General features: G+C 30.8%; 2 protein-coding genes and 1 long non-coding RNA gene across 3 annotated transcripts in view; 1 reads left to right on the forward strand and 2 right to left on the reverse strand.

The window, feature by feature from the left end:
• Nucleotides 1-12,258, forward strand: part of LOC115885241 (brain tumor protein-like) — a 44,633-nt gene extending 32,375 nt beyond the window's left edge. The window contains 1 exon segment of the mRNA XM_030904082.1: nucleotides 11,580-12,258. The gene's annotated coding sequence lies outside the window, so the exon portion shown is untranslated.
• A 1,629-nt stretch (nucleotides 12,259-13,887) lies between these two features.
• LOC115885239 lies at nucleotides 13,888-16,275 on the reverse strand. The gene is made up of 2 exons (XR_004050699.1): nucleotides 14,272-16,275; nucleotides 13,888-14,204 (listed from the first exon to the last, which is right to left on the reverse strand). It is a non-coding gene; the product is annotated as an uncharacterized LOC115885239 (long non-coding RNA).
• A 276-nt stretch (nucleotides 16,276-16,551) lies between these two features.
• The window catches only part of LOC115885233, a 49,943-nt gene continuing 44,318 nt past the window's right edge, over nucleotides 16,552-22,176 (reverse strand). Inside the window, exons 17-19 of the mRNA XM_030904070.1 lie at nucleotides 20,436-20,585; nucleotides 19,167-19,302; nucleotides 16,552-17,083 (exon numbers count right to left, since the gene is read on the reverse strand). Of these exons, the coding sequence (XP_030759930.1) occupies nucleotides 16,854-17,083; nucleotides 19,167-19,302; nucleotides 20,436-20,585 (516 nt within the window). The 3' untranslated portion in view covers nucleotides 16,552-16,853. The remainder of the gene's footprint in view (nucleotides 17,084-19,166; nucleotides 19,303-20,435; nucleotides 20,586-22,176) is intronic.

A 22,176-nucleotide genomic window follows, 5' to 3' on the forward strand; every position in this document is an offset into this window, starting at 1 on the left:
TTTTTTTGTATAGAATTTTATCACGAAATGAGTTAGATTTCTTTTTTGCTAAATCATTTCTTGACTATCGCCCCTGTAAGACGTAAACTTAACCGTTTCGGGCGCCAAATTACAATAACCATTATTATATTGCCCGCTATGGTATTACATGCCTGTGATAATAGTATTTCAGGTTAGTTGTGACCTTAGGCTCTTGTTATTTTTCGGGCCGCCGAAACTCGGTCGATTATTTCACCGGGTCCGGCGGTTTTTAAATTTATATGTATATAATAAAAAAAAGTAAAAAAAGTTTGAAAAAACGCAAAAAAAACATAATAAAATAAAATCTCGAATTTTAAGGCAGATCGTTTATGTATTAAAAGTAATCGTATCTTATACACTGTTTATGAGCTTTATCGGGACTGAACTGTTCGTCCGAACTTTTATTTAATATGATATATACGTAGTTAAGAAAATTCCAAACGTTTTTAACTTAGACCATACAATCTCTAGATACGGAACAGGGTGTAGATATTCTGTTGCCAGCATAAAGCACGATTTGACGTCACGTCAGGGCATTTACATAACAGATTTAACGTATTTTAACAAAATATATTAAATTATGCTATTATCAGGCTTATTTTTGGCTCAAAATGTGACATTTTCTTTAATATAAACGTGTCATCGTTCACACTAATGGTTGGTTGATATTTCGAGTCAATGGCTAAAGGACACAAGGACATGTAACGCCCATATACGGGCTGCAGCAGAAGTTGTGACATTAGACGCCATTTTGTTGATGGCAACGAATGAGTCATCAGCGACAATTTTAGCGATTTTTAATAGTTTGGTGTAGTGAACTTTGTATAAACTTTATTACAATGGTGATTAGTTGTTCAGCTTTCAAGTGTAAAAGCCACAGCGATAAGAAAGAGCCAGGAGTTACGTTTCATAGGTAAATAAACAGTCCACTCCATCTTTTTAGCGTTTTGTTATTGACTTCGATAATTATTTTTCTGATATTATTTGTACTTGATGTGTGCTATACGTCGATACTAGTTTTGTACCTTTTATCAATATTTTAATACGTTTTTTTTTCGTAATTAATTAGTATGATACCACCGTATACACCGTAGGCGCAGTCAAAGTATTAATCAAAAAATATAAATATCTCTTCAAACAGCTAAGTTAAGAAAAATATGTGCCACGGCACTGTTTGGTGACATGGTAACAATTTGCTCTCCTTGGATTCTTTAGTCATTGTTTCGAGTATTAGTTCTAACCTTATCCTTAACATTAACCCTAAGAAATTAACCTTAAGGACTTAAGAAAGTGCTGTGTATACTTCCCCAACTTGTCTTAAGAATTTTTATGAAACATATTTGTTTGAGTTAACCTAACTTTCCAAATATTTTTAGAATTTAGGAAACTAGACAGATTATTTTTTGATAGTGATGATGACATTCAATGGTCTGTGTGTTCAAGTATCTAGTTGATTCAGATGTATGGTCTAAGAATTTTGACAGTTTTTATACCGTTTTAGGTATTGGTACAAAGAAACAAATTAAAACATATTTTTCTTTTAAACTGCTTTGGAAGAAAATAAAATTAAAAAAGAACTTTATCCGTCGAGTATACATTTATTTTTGTACATATGTATGTATTTTTTCATCTTATATATCCCTTTTGTAAGTAGTAGGTTTATTTTATTATTATATGACATCAAGTTTATATTTACACAGAGTCTATTTTTATTTTTTGCTTATTTTTAAATATTATACAGCTTGCCACAAAAGGCTTTATACATCCATAAATAATTTACTTCCAGTACCTATAACATCAGCTTTTTTTAGTAACGATGATGCTTCTAAACATCTAGAATTCCAATCTTTTTAATGCATTGTATTTGTAATATAAGGAAAACAGCTTTTTTCAGTGTAGTTTATTGCCAAATGACAAATTTTATGATATTCATCTTTACATCAGCTTTTTAGAATGTTTTTAATTAATTTATCTTTTTGATATTCTTTATATGTTGATTTTTATCAATTTCTCTATGGAATTCAATATATTTTTGACGATCGTATTTGAGACCTATTTTTTTGTGAATAAAAAATACAACAATGGTAGTTTTGTCCACTCGAAGTGATATTTTATCCACTAGCATTTCAAAATATTCAAATAGGGTCGCGATGTTTTTTTTGCAACGGCTGTTAAGCTGCTTCGGCATCTTGTAAACTAAAAACGCACTAAAAGCGGTTCTAAACAGAAAAATATTCGACTGCAAGGTCTGCTAGTAAAAAAATTTCAGCTTGAAGTATCACAATACAATTCACTTAAACCAGAAAGTCATATAATACAAACTAAAGTGTCAAAACTAATCAAATTGTTAGGAAATAAATAAATAAATGCGGCAACTTTATATTTTTTACAGCAGAGCTACCACCTGAATAGCTAGCGGGAAATTTAAATTCCAGTTAGTCAGCCCGTCGCCGAATCTCTGGTTGGGAACAATAAATTTAATAATCGTGACCTCTATGACGTAACTAATAGTTTATTTGGTATCACTTATATAAAAATATTCAGTATAAAGCAAATACCGAAATATCAATGAAGCAAACATTGACTCGTATTGTGACGTCATATTGATTCCATTGCTTATATTTAAATTACATAACCTCTATATTATAAATACAATGAACGAAGAATATTAACATTATACAGAGAAGACCAGGCTATACTAGTAACATAGCAAGTTGCCGGACGAATTTACGTTTACCCGATTTGCGTTCGTACTCGAGATTCACTGCCGGCTAGTCGGCTGGTCAGGCAGTACGCAGTTGCAGTTGTGCTTGGACGGGTCGTGACAGACTAGGAATACGACGCGAGGAGTGCCGATTATTTATTATTTTCATTTTAAGTGTTTACCTTCACTTAAGTAATATTTAAAATTAAAATACTTAAATATTTATTATTTGAGTATGTTTACAAGCCAAAACTATAAATAAATAAATTCTCTAAACCCCAAAAAAAACTAAAATATTAATCTAAATAAAAAAAAGTTATAACAAGTGTTCAAAAAGACCATCTTCTTGTGCTAGACAGAAGCCTAGGCTGTCGTAAAATCCCCCTCTGACATTGGCTAACATGTTAGGGCTAATAGTTTGGAAAGCCTCTCGTATTTTTACTTGAAGCTCGTCCAGATTATTAGCCCTATTATGACCATACTCTTTGGATTTTACATAACCCCACAAAAAGAAATAATTGGGAGAAAGATCTGATGATCTAGCGGGCCACAAAATAGTTCCATATCCACTAATTAAACGGTTGGGAAAAGTATTGTTCAAATATTCTTGAACAATACGGGCATTGTGGGCAGGGCAACCACCTTAGAAATTTGATTACTTGAAAACGTGGGATTTTGATCCGCGGTAGCACAAATGAACACTTGCTTTAACTCCTGTTCTTCATTAATCAACACATCAGGCTTTTTGTGTTTTTGTGGGGACACGCACCCATGTGTTTCAAAATTATTAATAACTCTTGATATAGTACGTAAAGATGGAATTGGCCTGTTTACAAAAGTTTGTGGAAAAATTGTTTGTATATCCCGATAAGACCTATTTTGAAATTACCATTTTACAATTTGAATTTTCTCACGAACTTCAAAATAAATTTTACACAAGAGCTGTCGCGAGAATTTACATATTCGTTTTGGCTATTAAAACAAGAATAAATACAAATTCTGAAACATTGTTATCACATATCTACCTATTTTTATTTTATCGCATTTTTTCGCCTGCTTTTTATACGGCGGACGGGTATACGCAAATTCGTCCGGTTCTGCCTATGTTACTACTACGGTGGTCCGGTCTGTATATTACCGAAACATTATATTTTCAATCCATTTAGACTTTTGTCTATGGACTTTTGTGAGCGACTGTACTTGTATATAAACGTGATATATTTTTCCTTGTTGTTAATTTTAAGTTGTTAATTTCCTCTCCGAAATATTAAATTCCTTTGGCGAACAGTTCCCTCCTCGGCTCGTTGTTCTTCTAAATCGTATGATGTGATGTCAATAATCTCAATATTTGACATATTATATTATATATTATAGTCTTATATATTTACAATATAAGTCTTTTTTTTATTTATTTACCAAAAATGGATTTTTGATTATTTTAAAAGGTTCACAAATTTTATTGCGTAGGACGCGTAGATAACTTGCATTTGCTCACTTAAGTTTAAATGTTGGACGTAATTGGATCGCCCAATCTTTCGTACACGCATACAGGGTGTTTCACAAAAACCGTTTATTCGAAGTAGGTAATTTAGATAGAAATCTACTTTCTTAATAGGCGCGTTATACGAAAGGCCCTGTATATGGAAGATCTAATTATAACCATTTAAAAAGTATATATGTATATTTAAAGAAAAAAATCAAATAAAATTTTTATCGTTTTTTATTTTTAATCTTATTAATATGATATATTGTCAATGTGATAGAATTTTCGATAATTTTTACAATCACAACTTTTAGTGTATGTACCAAAACGTTTTTTAGATACTCGTATACCAGTAATTTTTGCCATATTATACATGACGACTTTACAAACATATTATGTATCCGTTTAATTTTATATTTCTCGTTTTTTATCAGTTTTCCCCCCCAAAAAATAAATAAAAGTTGTAATTGCGGTTTTACATCAGACAATTTCTTGATCAAATAAAAAGTAACACATTTTACTTAAAAAAAGCTGCCACGGTAGGCATAGAAATGATATTTCTACGCCTACCATGACATCGTTTTTTTTTCGTCAAACTGTTTGATGTAAGCCCGCTCTAAAAAGTTTTCGTGAAACAGTTTTTGTTCAGAAGCGACTATTTTTTTCTGGTTTGTTTCACACGAAAATCGATATATTCGTTTAGCAATAAGTATTTTTCAGTCAGTATTGGAGTGACCCATATTTTTATCATTCCACGCGGCCAGTCCTCATTGGTCGCGCCATCTTGTTTTTTGTTTTCTTATTTTTTTGATCTTGTGTATTATTTTTTTTTTCGTTTTTATTTTTGGCGTTATTAATTAGAAATTTATTATTTTTTACCGTTATATATGATTGTAGTAGATGGTAACGACAAGATCAAAACTTAAAACACGGAATTTTTTGGATTCCTTCGAAAATATAGGAATTGTTTAGACGTTTGATAAAAAAATAACTGCTACTTTGAGCTCACATTGACAGTTTTTATTTGAATATGCCGTGTAATGAAAAAAAACGACGTCACGGTAGGCCTCGAAATAACATTTCTCATTTATTTCAGTAAAATTGTTGGGCAGTGAGCCAAGATATAGTAATGCACGATCTAAAATGTTATTGATACGTCTACTCTGACGTTGCTTTCATTGTTTTACACGGTACGTGTATATATTTGAGTCATATTTTTGATAAAATTTACTCACATCTCGCAAATATGTGGCTCTTAAACTGATACAGGTATCAATCAAAGCAATATTTAATAGTGTTAGCCAATTTCTGACACTCAACGGATCAGTAGAGTTATTTTTCAATATCTAAACACCTTATTAAATTTTTTGTGTATGTATATTTTTTAATCATGAACAATCATTATACATATCTTCGTTTTCTAAATTTTTGAAAATGCAGATAGAAGATGAGAGGTTTTAAGTTTTGATCGAATTCATGAGAAAAATATATGCATCGTTACTTAACATATATATTATACCTTTAATAAATATATAAATATATATCAGTGTACTGTAGAAGCCCTTTTGGCTTGTTTGATCACCTCCCTTCAAGACCATAACTAGTAAATAAAAATGGTTGTGACCGTTTTTCCCATACCTATCATGCCTTTCAACTGTTTTTTAATCACGTGTACTTTTTTATGTATAATAGAATATATTTTGCCGTTTTTTGACTTGACGCCGTTTTTTTTCGGCAGTCAGTTTGATAATTTGTTGATATCATCGGCCAAAAAAATATATACAGGGTGGACAGAATTGCAATCGTCAAATTTCGGCCGTATAATTATGCAGGTACAAGATAAGTAAAAAAGTTCTTTTAAATTTATGTCCTAAAATGCTTCGTTTCGGAGATAAAGGGTCTAGAAGTTTCATTCTTATTTAGGTTTTCTACGAATAATAAATTTATGAACTATAGTCGATATTTGGATGAAAATTAGTGACTGGGTGATTTTTTACATGATAAATTCGATTTATATGTTAGTTTGACATCAATTGTTAGGGGCGCCACCTACATGTTTTTTTACTCTTTTGAAGAGTAATAACTTTTCGTCGGTGTCTGTATTATACAACTGGCTGGAAAAATATCCATTTTCGTTTTTTACGCAAAAAAAGATCTCTTGGTAAAAATCGCTACTATAGTCTATAAAATGAATAACTTTGAATTTTGACCGTTGTTTTTTAACAACATGGCCAATATAAAATCCCTCTGCCAAAAAAAGTTACTGATATTCTTTAAATTGAGTGCCTGAACGAATCAGATAGGTAACTCTTTTTACTTTCGTGAAATAGAAAAGGAAAATAATAAAACAAGTAACAGTTCTTCCTCTTCTTGCAAAAATCAACACGAAATGTCATAATTGTCAAAAGTAAAAGGTCATCAGCTTTTGATATTTCTAAATATCAGACCAATACCGTCTCTAATAGAACAGCCTCGGAGCGAGACTTATGACATCACGCTAGTTAAATACTACGGATTAATAAATATGTTGTAGAATACATGGAAAACATAATTATTCCTCGTATTTTTCGTTTGTATTTTAAAAATTATATAATTTACATGAAATATACATAATATACAGTTAATAAATACAATATATATACCTATTTATAGTAATAAATAGTTTGACAAATAAACTATGAACCATACAAATGCAGCAAATGTTTTACAGTATACAAATAATGAATAGATACATAAGATAATGGGTACATTGTAAAATATATTTTAAATTTTGGTGTTTTAAAATCGATCTAATTTAACAAAAAATATTCAATATCTACTAATAGTGATGTAATATTATTTGCATTCACAAAATTTATATGTATATTTTGCAAGTATCAATGTTCGAAAAATTATATTTGCAAATAATACAGTATCATAGAAAAAAATTCGTCAGCGATGGCTATGAAATAACGATCGCTGTCATTTTATATGTAAAATTATTCTAAAATTTTTGATTTTCTTGAGATTTAGGTTCGGGAAGTTTTCATTTGGTTTTTCATTATTTTTATTTGTCTAAAAAAAAAGTTTCGGCTAACATTATAGCCTTCATCAGTGTTGTGTCATATGAAAAAAATAGTGTCGAATATAATCCAAAAAATTATATATCAAATATTCATGGCTGAAGTCGTACTCCATAGTCAATGTAGATAGTTTTAGTGTTAATAATAATAATTTAAAAAAATATGTGGTCATCTTTTGACAAGTATATATTAGTTTATTAATTTCAGTAAACATTATGTGGCGTGTGGTGTGAATATTAGTATTATTAGTAGTATCTAACTAGCGTGACGTCATAAATCTCGCTCCGAGACTGTTCTATTAGAAACGGCATTGCGTCAGCATGGCCGCAAGTTGCTAACCTAATAAAATTAACATTAGAACAGCCCGCGGGAACTGTCAAATTCAAAGTTACTCGTTTCATAGACTATAGCAACGGTTTTCAATATACATATTTCGAATCGAAATAATCGATATATGTCATCACTGACAAAAATTGAACAAGTTGACTAGATAGTTATTATACTGAAATAATAGATTTGAAATGTTTTTGTGCCAAATGTTCAACAGAAACTGTTTTATCATAAAATTTTTCTAGAAATAAGAACTTATGATAAATTTAGTGTTCCCAAATTTATCATTTCAGTCAAATAACTATCGAGTCAACATTATGATGCCGTTGATGACATGGATAAGAAACGGTAAAAATATACAACGGTATATATTTTCTCTCAGTAGTATAATACAGGTACAGACAAAACATTATTACTCTTCATAACAGTTAACATGACATCTAAATCGAATTTCTCATGTCATAGAACACCCAGACACCAATTTTTATCCAAATATCGATATTAGTTCAAAAATTATTTGAAAAAACCGAAATAAAAATGAAATCTCTACACACTGTGTTTCCGAAACGAAGAAATTTAGAACATAAATTTATACGAACTTTTTTACTTATTCTTGATTACGATTTTGACCACCTCGCTAAAACATTTGATCATTTTTTAGACAATATTTCGTAAAACTCTCTGCCGAAAGTTTCAGGCTTGTTCAAATCTTTCTTTTTTTGGACCGCCTGAGAAGTCAAAAAACGCGAACTTTTAAAATATATATAGTTTCTATGTGTAGCAGAGGATATTCTAAAATGTTATAGTTATTCTAAAGAAGAAAAAATAGTGTTGTGCTTAGGGTTTTTTGTAAGGCACACGAAAGTACAATATTAATTAGAGCGAAAAAAAAACAGATTGTGCATTAAAAATTGAAAGTAAATTAGGAATGGGTTGTTTTGCATGTTTTTTATTATATTATGGCGATATTTACAATATCCAAGCGCCGTAGAATCAACTATATAGGTTATACTATATCATTTAGGTATTTGAATATTACTTCGAAAAGTTAGAACTGATCAAACTGAAAGGTACCTAAAAAGATTTTGTTATATAACAACGAACTTTAAAAAAAATCAGACGGTTCTAATGTTTCGAAAAAGAATATACATTTTGCGTTATTATTTTTACAGATAAAGTTTTATTTATACTGAGAGTTATTTTTTTAGTATTGTATACACATACTATTTCATTATTATATATACTAGTTTCGTGTGTTTTTTTTATATTATATATATCGAAAGTTTTTTTTGCTAGATAGTGTTTAACCCGTTAGGAATAAACAAAATTGTGGATTGTGAAGCAATAAGCTCTATGAGAAACGTATAAGTAATATACCAAAAATATTATTAATATACTTAAAAAAAATAAATAAGAAAGTCCTAAAAAAAATAAAAAAAATCATAAATATATATTTTTTATTCTAATTCCGTTTTTTCGACAAATTTTCGAGTATAGTAGGTGGTGATACAAAAAAAACTATTTTAAAAAAGTATATTATACATGTTTTCCTGCATTTTATCCATTGTGGCTTCAATCGTAGACAAAACTCTAATAGTCATTTCTAAAGTACAAATGTTTTAAATGTATGTGTGAACATATCACGTTCTAAGCCCCTTCTTATCCCATCGTGTTTAAATAAAATATATGTCGTTACAAAAAAAGTATCTGGTATTTTGTAATGGATTTAAATGTGCAAAACGAGGTGTGTCACATACGTTTTGGGCCTGAATGGTCTGAAGTTCTTCCTTTTTATTGATCATAATGTGCCATATTTGTTGAAATTTATTAAACAAAATTAATCCCCCCGACTTTCAAACTTATCTTTTAATATTAATTTTATTTATATCTTGTAACAGTGTCTTGATTTTACAGAAATTTAGTAAATTTTTCACTGTAAGTAATAGAACATTCAACAACATTCATAAAATATATAAAAGAATGTCGTAGTAGGGCATCCAAATAACATCTGGTAATGTTTCTAGGCGATTCAAGTTATTTTAACCATGAATACCTCTATAAAGGTTGCGAAGGGGTTTCAATATGGGTGACTCTACTTCCGTTTGATCAGTGGCGTTCGTAATTGGTTAAATTATGTGATTGTTTAATAACAAAAATATCCACGCTAATGGAATATCTAAATAAGTCTTAAAATTTGCATATCTTAATTATTTTTGGCAGGTAATAGCTGCGAAATTACATGAATAAAAACATAATTAGTTAACTTTAAAGCATCATCAGAACCTCGTAATTAGTGGAATAAATTAGTGGTTTCAATTATACTTTAGTATATTAACAATCAATCACAATGTCTAAAAAACACAATTAAAATTAATAGAATATCCCAGCAACTAGCGACAGCTTGCGGTAATCAGTTGTATCCATAGAGAAAGCCTAATATTTAGCTTATAAAACAATAAACTTTTGATTTCTAACCACATTTTTCTTGACGGATGATGATCAAAAGCCAAAATTACATTCGTCGCTAATTTTGAAGTATAATTAGTGGAAGAGTTAAAAGTTTGGTAACTTTTTCCACTAATTGAAAATTCCTACCACTAATTTTGACGTTCTAAATGCTTACATTTAAATTAGAGGAACAAACTTCTACGCTAATTGAAACCACTAATTTATTCTACTAATTGCGAGGTTCTGAATGAAGCTTTTTTCTACAAATTGAAACTGTCTACCACTAATTTTGACGTTCTGAATGCTTACATTTAAATTAGAGGAACAAACTTCTACGCTAATTGAAACCACTAATTTATTCCACTAATTGCGAGGTTCTGAATGAAGCTTTTTTCTTCAAATTGAAACTGTCTACCACTAATTCTGACGTTCTGAATGCTTACATTTAAATTAGAGGAACAATCTTCTACGCTAATTGAAACCACTAATTTATTCCACTAATTGCGAGGTTCTGAATGAAGCTTTTTTCTACAAATTGAAACTGTCTACCACTAATTTTGACGTTCTGAATGCTTACATTTAAATTAAAGAAACAAACTTCTACGCTAATTGAAACCACTAATTTATTCCACTAATTGCGAGGTTCTGAATGAAGCTTTTTTCTACAAATTGAAACTGTCTACCACTAATTTTAACCTTCGGAATGCTTACATTTAAATTAGAGGAACAAACTTCTACGCTAATTGAAACCACTAATTTATTCCACTAATTGCGAGGTTCTGAATGAAGCTTTTTTCTATAAATTGAAACTGTCTACCACTAATTTTGACGTTCTGAATGCTTACATTGAAATTAAAGGAGCAAATTTGTACGCTAATTGAAACCACTAATTTGTTGAACCTAAAAATTAGTGGTTTCAGTTAGCGTAGAGGTTTGTTCCTCTAATTTCAATGTAAGCGTTCAGAACGTCAAAATTAGTGGTAGTAATTTTAAGAAATAACTCAAAACTGCTTTTCTACTATCTCTTATATCGTTATGTTAAACTGAACAGTTTTAAATATGAAGCAATAAAAATGATATGGATACTGAGTTTTTAATATTGAAAGATAAGTTTGAAAGACGCTGTTGAACTGTTCTTTATACAAAAAGGAAAAAAGGACCCAAGGAACAAACGCGTGCGACATAAATAGTTTTATTAGCTATAAACGAAATAATTAACTGTGTCTTAGTCCTGTCATATTAAACGAATTAAGAAATGTATACATTTTTGACTAATATTGTTATCTCTTTCCAAAGATTTTTAGCGATAAGTTACTAATAATAATATTGAATAATGATTAATTCTTATTATTAATCGTGCTAAAGGCGTAATATATTCCTAGATATTTACAGAGACAAGATTGGCATGTCGTCGTCTATCAACTATTTATTACCTTATTATTATTCCTGTTCTTTTTAGGGACAGAGACAGACGTGTGTACTATATTATACTCTGTTTCGAGATATATCTGACATGATTTGTGTTTTATAGATGCCGTGACAGTCGTTGTTATCCAACCCGGCAGTTCCTCCCCTTCCCAAAAATCCCTCCTCTATCAAGAAGTGGCATTTACGTGTTTTTTGATAGAAAATAAGCGTTTTTTCGATGTATTCTTGGCCGTTGTTCATGCAGAGTTGCGCAACCGAAACCAAATCGCACGAAGAATTGCCAGAAACGATTCGAAGGCCCGTTTTGCGTCGGTTCTGCAGGAACACGTTTATTTTTTGTGACTGTAACAATCTGTGTACCTTTTTGAGATATATTTATATAAGCTAAGGCACTCTTGTTTCTCTGCTTAACCTCGAAATTTAGGTAAGACGACCTTGCGCTTCAGTATTTTGACTTTGACTATAAAAGGAAAATTAATTACCTACTCTTATATAAATATACATCATACATAGTTTATCTTAGATAATATTATATATGTATTATATCTACTTATATTCGTGAAGGTTTAAAGTTTTGATACTGGACGACCTTTTCGATTTTTGCTATGCCAGATATTAATTATTATATTCGTATTGCCTTATTGTTTTACATCTATGGTTATTCAGGGTGGCAAGAGCTAATAAGAGCTCTGTATTTTTCGAGATGTTTTTTTTATTTAAATTGTACTAAAAGTTGTTTTGATTTGTATGTTATATTGGTTTATGAATATAATTAATTATTCTAGAAATCGTGACTTTTATTTTGCTCTTTTTATTTATGAAAAATTGGATACAATCCGAGACATAGAGATATTGTCAATTTGATGTAAGTCCAAGAGATCAGTTACAAAACAATTTCCGATGCACGTGATCAACTTTGAGTGACAAAAGCGATGGCGACAGCGCTGCCAGATTGGATTTATTAGATGAATCTTAATTTAAAATTGACAAACAATATATTTATTATATAATTTTCTAAAAAGTTTTACGTTTTATTTTTAATTCAATAACTAATATTTTAGTAATTCATTTATTTATTTGTTTTATACCTTATTTTACTTATTACATATTGTCAAAAACTAGTCCATTATTTTATAACAAAAGATTAATTTGTTAAAATTATTTATTTGAAATCTTACATAAACGTATCTAGTAAATTTAATTAGCCTTTTACTGCATGGATGCGCGCCTGGGAATCGCCGCCGGTCGCCTATCCCTCCTTCATGTAGGTGTTATTGACCTCGAACGCAAACGACAAATTTAAGCCGGAAAATCGCGCATACAGTTGCAGCAGCTTACGGCAGCGATCTATTTGCCGCCTTCCTCGACTTTGAATTTATCGGGACGGGTTCGCTTGCGATTTTATAGGTAATATTATAATAAATTAAATCCAAAATTTTATGATGATGTTATAGACAAATTTGCAATGGCTGATAGACGAATAGACCTCAAATACAAATAGGTGCCTATCGCGCGTCAAGTGCTTCGGAAAATTAATTTAAAATATCGTATTTTAACTATTATAACTTTATGTGTTTTTGTTTGTTTAACAAATTTCGATACAATTTTAATCGAACAATGGAATTGGCCTAGGAATTTTCAAAGGTAAGTTTTTTAAGAAAATGTAAAAGTATGTCTCGAAATAGGGTTTTTTACCGATTCGCTTCCCGCACGCCGCTGGAGCTTATCAATTAAACTTATTTCTCTGACTGCAGTCAATGGTAATAAAAGACCTTTACTGTCACGTTCTCGTTCAAATTGTTTATCAGGGAAGCTATAAGCTCTTTGCTTCGACTGTTAAATGCTTCGGCATATTTTCAACACACAAATTTCAAGAAATGCAATACAAAAACTAGAAAATTTATAACTGTTTGTGCTTAAAACTGCAATTTAAAAAAAAAAGACTACGAAAATAGACAAAAAAACGAAAATTGCTCACAAAGATTCAACAACACGATATTATACAAAATAATGACTGACATTAAGATAATTGTCAAGTAATAAACGGCAACATTGCTGAACACGGCGCTATGTGACCAATATAGCGATAATAAAATTCGGTTTAAACTAATTTTTGCAGCTTTAATCTAAATACAATATCTGTTACTGTGACTTAGCTGTCACTAATAATTGGACAGTTCAAAATTTGCATGGGATTTCCTGTTTCGCCGATGCACCACCCGGTATACGATCTTGGTTAATAAACTTTTTTTTACTAAATAAATGACAACCTAGCATATTTCTGTTTACATCCTAGTTTGTATATCTTCGGTTCCCTAATTTTATACAGTAAGGTTTGTCTAATCATAATATTGGTCTGAGATTTTAAATATAATTTTTGGTAATCCTAGTCAATAAAACAAAATGCAACATAAATATTTACACATTTATTAAATTCTGTGTTTAAACAATTAAAAAAACAACATAACGAAACTTATGCTAAATCCTTTAAACACTACCTCTTATTTTTCACAGTCATTCAAGAACTTGATGACACTTGGACATTTTGTGACCAAGAAATTTGAAGAGAGGGGATATAAAAATGTCCATAATAAATAATTAAAATTGAATAATTCTATTACCCTAGATATTTACATGCGTTTAAAAATATGATATTTAAGAACAACTGAAAAATTATATCACCCATAAAAAATATATTTAAAATCGAGTGCAAAGCTTCATTCAGAACCTGGCAATTAGTGGTTTCAATTAGTGTAGAAGTTTGTTACTCTAATTTCAAGATAAGCATTCAGAACGTCAAAATTAGTGGAAAAAGTTAACAAACTTTCAACTTTTCCACTAATTATACTTCAAAATTTGCGAGGAATGTCATTTTGGCCTTTGATTGTCATCTGTCAAGAGAAAAATGTGGTTAGAAATCAAAAGTTTATTGTTTTATAAGCTAAATATTAGGCTTTCTCTATGGAAACAAATGATTACCGCAAGCTGTTGCTAGGACATTCTATTAATTTTAATTGTTTTTTAGACATTGTGAATTATTGTAAACTAAAATGTATAAAGTATAATTGAAACCACTAATTGCGAGGTTCTGAATGAAGCTTAAGAATGACTAATAATTACAGAAAGCAAGCCATTCCTTTTAGACAAAGATTTCAAGACTGTTGTTTCGTTAATTAACCTAGAAATTTGTTTATAAATACGTATATTTTTCAAGTTTTTTTTACTTGGGGCGTTATTTAATTTATTTAATATACCAGGTGTCCCAGTACACCTGGTCTAACGAAATACCCGAATTAAAATCAAAGCCCTTTGACCTTTTCTTTTTATAATACACCCTGTATATTTTATAAGACTGAATCAAAAAAAACTTTAACTTATGATGCACTGTTATAAAGGGAGTTTGGTTTAGATTTGAAATATCCTATAAAATATATGTACGCTGGCGATCATGGAAAATAAAAACTTGTTTAGGTACTGAGACATCCGGTATAGCACAATATAAAACCATTTACTCCATAGAAAAATTATCAATACAAACTAATAGATAAATTCATTTCTTTACAAAATACCTTACTAAAAAAACAGAATAACGACAGTGCTTCAACTTGCTGGCCATTCATTTTACAGATTCAAAAATACAGAAGAAAATCCTTTAAAAGGAACAGTTCATAATTAATGAAAAAAAAACGTTTCCAAAATAATGACATAATAATTATAATTATTTAAGTTTATTACAATTAAAACGTATAGAAATATTTCTTGTGCATTTTTTTGGTTCTTCACTAGACAAGAGAGGAAAGTAATATCAATAATAAGCAATTAAAACAAACGAAATAAAAATGCTTAAGAGAATAGTTCATTTATTTTATAAACCAGAAGCTAGAGGCTTGCTTAAAAGGTAAAATAGTAGTATTTGTTACTGTAAAAGCAATAATAATAGTTTTATCAAGTAAATTCATATTAAAGTATGATGATCATTCAATGTTACCTCATTTTATTATGTCGTACTCTCTCTTTCTTGTTATAAAGGAATGAAACAGATGCTAGGCATCATTATGACATTTCGTAATCACAGCATATTGTTTCTAGTAAATGTCATTTCACGTCTGTGGTTATGACCGTGCTGACAGGTGTCGATCAATGTCAAAATTAACAAACAACAGCGCTATCAAATAAACTTATTCAAATCCGTTAGTTACTAAAATATGTTTATCGCTAAATCTATTATATGCGACAAAAAATGTAAATTGAAAGCAACTAAAATTACTTAATGTCAAATATACTTATTTGAAATTAATAAATTCGGAACGCATTCTAAATTACTAATTTTGGAACGTACTTGAAATTTCCTAAAAAATATGATTATATTTCATATTTGACCTTAGATCTTATTTTATAAGATCTAAGTATTTGACAAATAATGATGACGTAACGTTGAACGATAGCTGAACAATCTTTACCATTATCTGATTATAGAAAATCTTTGAATAAAAAGATTTAGGAAGGAGCATTATATTCATATCAGCTAGCATATTCATGCATGGGTGGGGATCCTTGACAGTTCTGTTTGACACATTTGAATTTGATTTGAAATTTTGTGGATTTGACAGTCTTTATTGAACTTATTTTATGTTATTTATTATTTATTCTACCACTGATAGTGGTATATAGTAAATCTAGATACGAATTGTGGCAGAACTTAAATTAACAGTGACACTATTGTGATTTATCGAAAAAGACTGTAAAATTGTTGGCTGTGTAGCGTGCGGTAGATCTCGGCAAAACTCGAGGGAAATAATGGAATAACTTTTCGCTAGTAAGTGACTATATAATATACATACGTGTAGTAAACCGATTATTTATGAAATTCACTTAAATTAACTAATTATATAATTTTTCTTGTATTTTTGCTTTTATTTACTACTCGTCACAGATTAGATGTCAAAGAATTTAGATACGTCAGTTTGACTTACCTGCTTCAGTAGCGTAACGGATGTGTGTATTAATAAATAATTATTATAACTTATCTATTTTTATTAGAATTATATTTTTTATAACAATTTTAATAACTACCAACATATATTCACGACGTAAAATAAAACAACAAATTATTGAGTCTCCCTACGTCTACCCTACATCATAGTTTTACACTTTTTAAATAAAATTAGAACGGCACTGATAAACCGGAATTTCAGTCCCATCGCGATGGATCTAAGATATTTGATATGCTCCTTCCTTAATCTTAAAAGACACCTAAAGTACAAAAAATAATTCCCAACAACCTTCTTGCTTCTACAGTAACAAATTCACATGGAAGAAATAAAGAAACTTAATATTAATGGCAACGTTATCAGTTGAACGGAGATTCTCAATGTGCTCATGTTACCTCGTCAGTTTTGTATAAACCCCGTACCCTGATGATTTCGTCGATCACACGCGATTTCTTCACTTGGACGATGGCGTTCATCATTCTTCTAACTTCGGCACTGGGAGCTTCATTCACGTTGTAGACGAAATTCTCAGTGTCCATCGGAGATGTTGCCTGATTTTTTGGGACTGTCGGTTCGGGAACATCTTCGGGTTTCTCTGGCTCCTCCTTTGGTTCTTCTGTAAAACAACAATAAATATAGAGAAATGAATAACAGTTGGCGCGCACGTCATCAAAGACAGTGACGCTATTATCAAATTCAATTTTTAATTAAAAAAATTCGTTTCAAACTTAAAGCGCATTTTTTGTTTTTTCTTATAATCTTATTATCCTGGTAAAAAAAATTGTGAGTGCACTATGTGCGCATATTTGAAGTAAAACTTCTTAACAGCTACCGTATGATCGAGAAAAAACGGCGTCAGCGATGGCTATGGAATGAAGATCGCTGTCATTTTATATGTAAATTTATACGGGAAATGTCATCGATGTTCATTTCCCAGCCAACTGGACGCCGTTTTTTTTCGATCATACGGTACTAACTTGAAGGATTTAAAGGATATACAGGGTGGTCCGAACTGTATCCCGGAAACTTCGGCAGCATATTCTGTAGATTAAAATAAGTCAAAAAGTTCGTATCAATATGTGTCTTAAAATGCTTAGTTTCGGAGATACAGGGTGTAGAGTTTCATTTTTATTTCGATTTTTTTCCAAATAATTTATGAAGTAACGTCAATATTTGCATGCAAATTGGTGTCGTTTGTTGAGTTTTTTGACATGAGAAATTTGACTTTTATGTCAATATAACTCCTACCTGTAGAGGGCGCCACCTACATATATTATGTTTTAACTGGTTTGAAGAGTAATAACTTTTCGTCCATACCTGTATAAAACTACTGAGTAAAAAAATACACATTTACAACTTTTTTTTCATAAAAAATGTCTCTTGGTAAAAATCGCTACGAGTAATGGTTCTCAAGATGTTTGGAATTGAAATTATCAATCCCTGTCATCATTGACATAAATAGTTATTAGACTGAAATCATAAATTTGAAATCTTTTAGTGCCAAAAGTTCAACAGAAACTGTTTAATCATCATTTTTCGCAGAAAAAATTATGATTAATTTAAAAAAATAAAAATTTGTTATTTCAGTCAAATAATTATTATACTCAACGTGTGCTTGATTTTTTGTCAATAAAGACATGTATTGTCTATTTCCATTCTAAATATCTTGAGCTCGTAGCGATTTTTACCAAGAGACATTTTTTACGTAAAAAGCCATGGAAATGTATATTTTTCTAGTCAGTTGTTTTATACAGGTACGGACGAACAGTTATTACTCTTAAAACAGTCAAAACGCATGTAGGTGGCACCGCCTACAAATAGGAGTCATTTTGACATCAAAATCAAATTACTTGTGTCACAAAACTCCCAGATATCAATTTTCATTCATACCAATCAAGTATTGACGATACTTCGTAAATTATTTAGAAAAAATTGAAATAAAAATGAAGCTTCTACACCCTGTATCTCCGAAACTAAGTATTTTAGGACATACATTTATACGATTTATTTTAATTTTTTTTATCTGCAGAATATGCTGCCGAAGTTTCCGGAATACAGTTCGGACCACCCTGTATAACAACCTGATAATTCTATCACTTGGCCGGATAGCCTGGCAGCTGTGGCCATTAAACCAAAATACTGCTACATCTATATCTCTGACTACTGCTAACTGCTACTAACCAACAATTTGTTTTGTGTGGTCTGTGGTCTGTTTTTGTTTAATTGTTTTGTTCATTGTTCATGTTGGGGATATATTTTTAAACTAATGTTAATCGTTAGGCAAGCTCATAGAATATGTATTTCTTTGGCATAATCAAAATTATGACTTTAAATTTTACATACCTAACCAAATTGTCACTCTTTTTTAGACAGATGTCTTGACACTATTCTTAAAATAAAATTTTAATCAATCACAATTGTTTATCTCCATCATTTGCCGGATTAAATACAGTAGAAACAATTCATTATTTAGAGTGATTTACAATAATTTGCGTAATAAACTAGTAAAAATTTCAATTTCTCGGGAGAAAAGTCAAACGAAATTACCAAAAAACATTTCAAAATGGCTACCGCGACGCTCTTTTTTCCGTCATTAATTTATTAATATAAAAGCAGTATATAATAGTTTTTCTATCCGATGATTTGATGTTGTTTATTTATTCTTTATATCCCTGTCAATTACAAAGACGCAAACTTACCTAACGTCTTAATTTCTGGGGGGACAACAAGTGGATCCTGTTTGATTTCAATTTCGACATTTTCTTTAGGCGGGGGATCATCGGGGATGGTAATGCATTCGGACGTTACGTTTTGAAGAGCCGAAAATGACCTAACCTGTATAAAAAATATTACATAATTTTAAATACAAAATATGTTCATTTTTTAATTCATTAATAATTTAATTTTGAGCACCCTGTACAATTTAAGTATGTATAGTAGTATGTCCAACGAGAGAATCCATGACAGTGCAAATTGTGTCTGTCATTTTAATTCACAGGTTAATTGCATTTTCTGCAATTTTTTGTATGTCATCTGTGGAAATCTTCCCTTACTCATTGGACAGACTAAACTGTAGTAAAAACCTAGCGTAGTCACAGATTAGGTATACTATACAGATAAAAATCTTGTTCCTAATTCGTGGTAAGAAAATTATTTTTTATGACGATGAGCAAAGGAGTAAAATTTCCTGTGCGCAAAAATAAAGTCGCGTCTAACCAGAGTAAGAACAGGGCTGGTCAGGCGCTGTGCACAATTTCAGAGGCCATAAGTGGGCGTGCTTGTGCGCAAACTAGTATCCTAACTAGTGCGCGACTCCAAAAATTGGAACCACGAAAAACAATGCTTTTGACGATACGTTTATAATCTGTATAATATGTGGCATAATTTTGATTTCAGGATATTTCTTGCGTTTTAAAAAAACTGTAAAGTAGATTTTATTTATTTGTCTCTCTGGAACTATGAAAACGAATTTAATAATAACTAAACGGAGGAACCCAAAACACAATATATAAGGCGTTCCATTAAGAAATCACCCTCAATTAGGTTTAAAAATCTACTAACTACACCTCCTACCGCGTGGGAAAATTTGCAGTGAACAGGCAGTTCTAAAAAGTTTTCGAAAAATATACAGGAAAATTTAAAAGAAAATGCACGATTTTCAACATCTTTTTTGCGAAAAAAAACTCATAGACGTGTTCCTGGGGTCGAAATACACCATCCCTGAAAATATTTGCACTTGTTTAAGACTCACCCTGTATATCGAGAAACTATGGCTACGCTCGTTGAATTTGACTCTTTATATATCAGTTTAATAATACATTTTCGTAGTTTTATGCTCAGGCGTAACAAAGTGCTTTACTTTTATGCCTATGCGTTAAAATTACTTTTTTTATATTGTCACGTTGCAAAAACTAATACTTTTGTGACGTTTGAAAGAAAGTAGTTTTTTTTATAAAAAAAACACATACCTTTAAAAATCCGCCCCTTGGCACAGGACTGGCCGGTTTATCAGCTTCAACCACTGGCACAGGCGCTTTCGAAGTACTAGGCCTAGGCTCAAGCGTAACACTCGCAGTTATCTGCTTAGTTGCAGCTGCCGCTACTGGTTGAAATACGAGCTGAAACAGTAAAAAAAAATACACCAAATTTTCACTGAAAAACTCATGATTTAAGGAGGCTACGACCCAGCTACGTCGCCCAGTTCGAGTTCTTTTTCAACTCAATTTTTACTACTCAAAACAGTGTTACATCACACAAATTTCGGACCTGAGAATTTTACAGTTTCAAATAGCTGCACTATACACTCTATACTAATATATAAAATCCTTAAGTGACTGACATACTGATTAATCACGATCCTGCTCAAACCACTCAACGTAAGAAGCTCAATTTTGGCATACAGGTTGTTTCTAGGGTGTAGAGGTTCGATAAGAAGGGATTTTTCGAAATTCCAGTTCCAAGAGGGTGAAACCACCCCTCAAATATTACAATATTTTTTATTTAAAAAAACCGTCAAGTTTCCGAAAAAAACGCTTAAACACGTATATTTTATTGTTTTTTTTTACATATTTTAAGACTTTTTAAAAATGTATACAGGGTGTTTCGAAAAATCTGGTCATTGATTAATCACGATCCTGCTTAAAGCGCTTGACGTAAAAAGCTGATTTTTGGAAAACAGATTGACTTTAGGGTGTAGAGGTTCGATAAGAAGGGATTTTTCGAAACTGGAATTCTAAGGGGGTGAAACTATCCCTCAAATATTAAAATATTTTTTATTTAAAAACCGGTGAGTTTTTCGGAAAAACTCTTAAACAAGTATATTTTATTTTGTTGTTTTACATATTTTAAGTTTTTTATAAATTTATACAGGGTGTTTCATAAAATATGATCATTGAGTAATCACGATTCTGCTTAAACTGCTTGACGTTTAAAGCTGATTTTTGGCAAACGGTTTGACTGTGGGGTGTAGAGGTTCGATAAGGAGGGGTTTCTCGAATCTCAAATTCCAAGAGGGTGAAAACGCTTGCACAAGCATAATTTATTTGGGTTTTTTACATATTTTGAAATTTTTAAAAAAATCATATAGGGTGTTCCAAAAAGTTGGGTAATTTTTTAACCACGATTCAGCTTAAACTGCTTGACGTAAAAAGCTTATTTTTGGCAAACGGATTTTTCGAAAGTCAAATTCCAACGTGATGAAACTACCCCTCAAATATTACCAAGTTATATAATAATATCGCCATATTGTTTTTTCTCATGCTGACATAAATGTGAGAAAATTTTATTCAGTTTGTATGTTAATGGAAATTCTTGCTTTGCTTTATCATTACCATTTTTTATTTATTTACCATTACAAATGATTAATTCGACGCGAACGAAGTCACTGGTATAAGCTAGTACTTAAATATTACAACATAGCCACGATTTAAATATTATTTATATGCGATCGATATGAACGATCATCGCAACGGAGTGATATAAAGTTAGCCGCACAGTTCTCATTTCTGCCGTACCGAGCGGTGCTGTCGGGATTTTAAAGATTGCCTGAAATACACTAAGCCTATAGGCTTGGTGCATTTTAGTTGATTTCAAAAAATTCCGACCGCAGCGCTTCAACGGCAGAAATCAGAAATTATCAGTATGTATTTCACGCCGCCGTCATGCCGCATTAAAATAATATTGAAATTGTGGTGTTGTCATAATATTATA

This window comes from Sitophilus oryzae, unplaced genomic scaffold, assembly GCF_002938485.1.
Source record: "Sitophilus oryzae breed Bouriz unplaced genomic scaffold, Soryzae_2.0 scaffold_378_pilon_pilon, whole genome shotgun sequence".
Lineage (NCBI taxonomy): Eukaryota > Metazoa > Arthropoda > Insecta > Coleoptera > Curculionidae > Sitophilus > Sitophilus oryzae.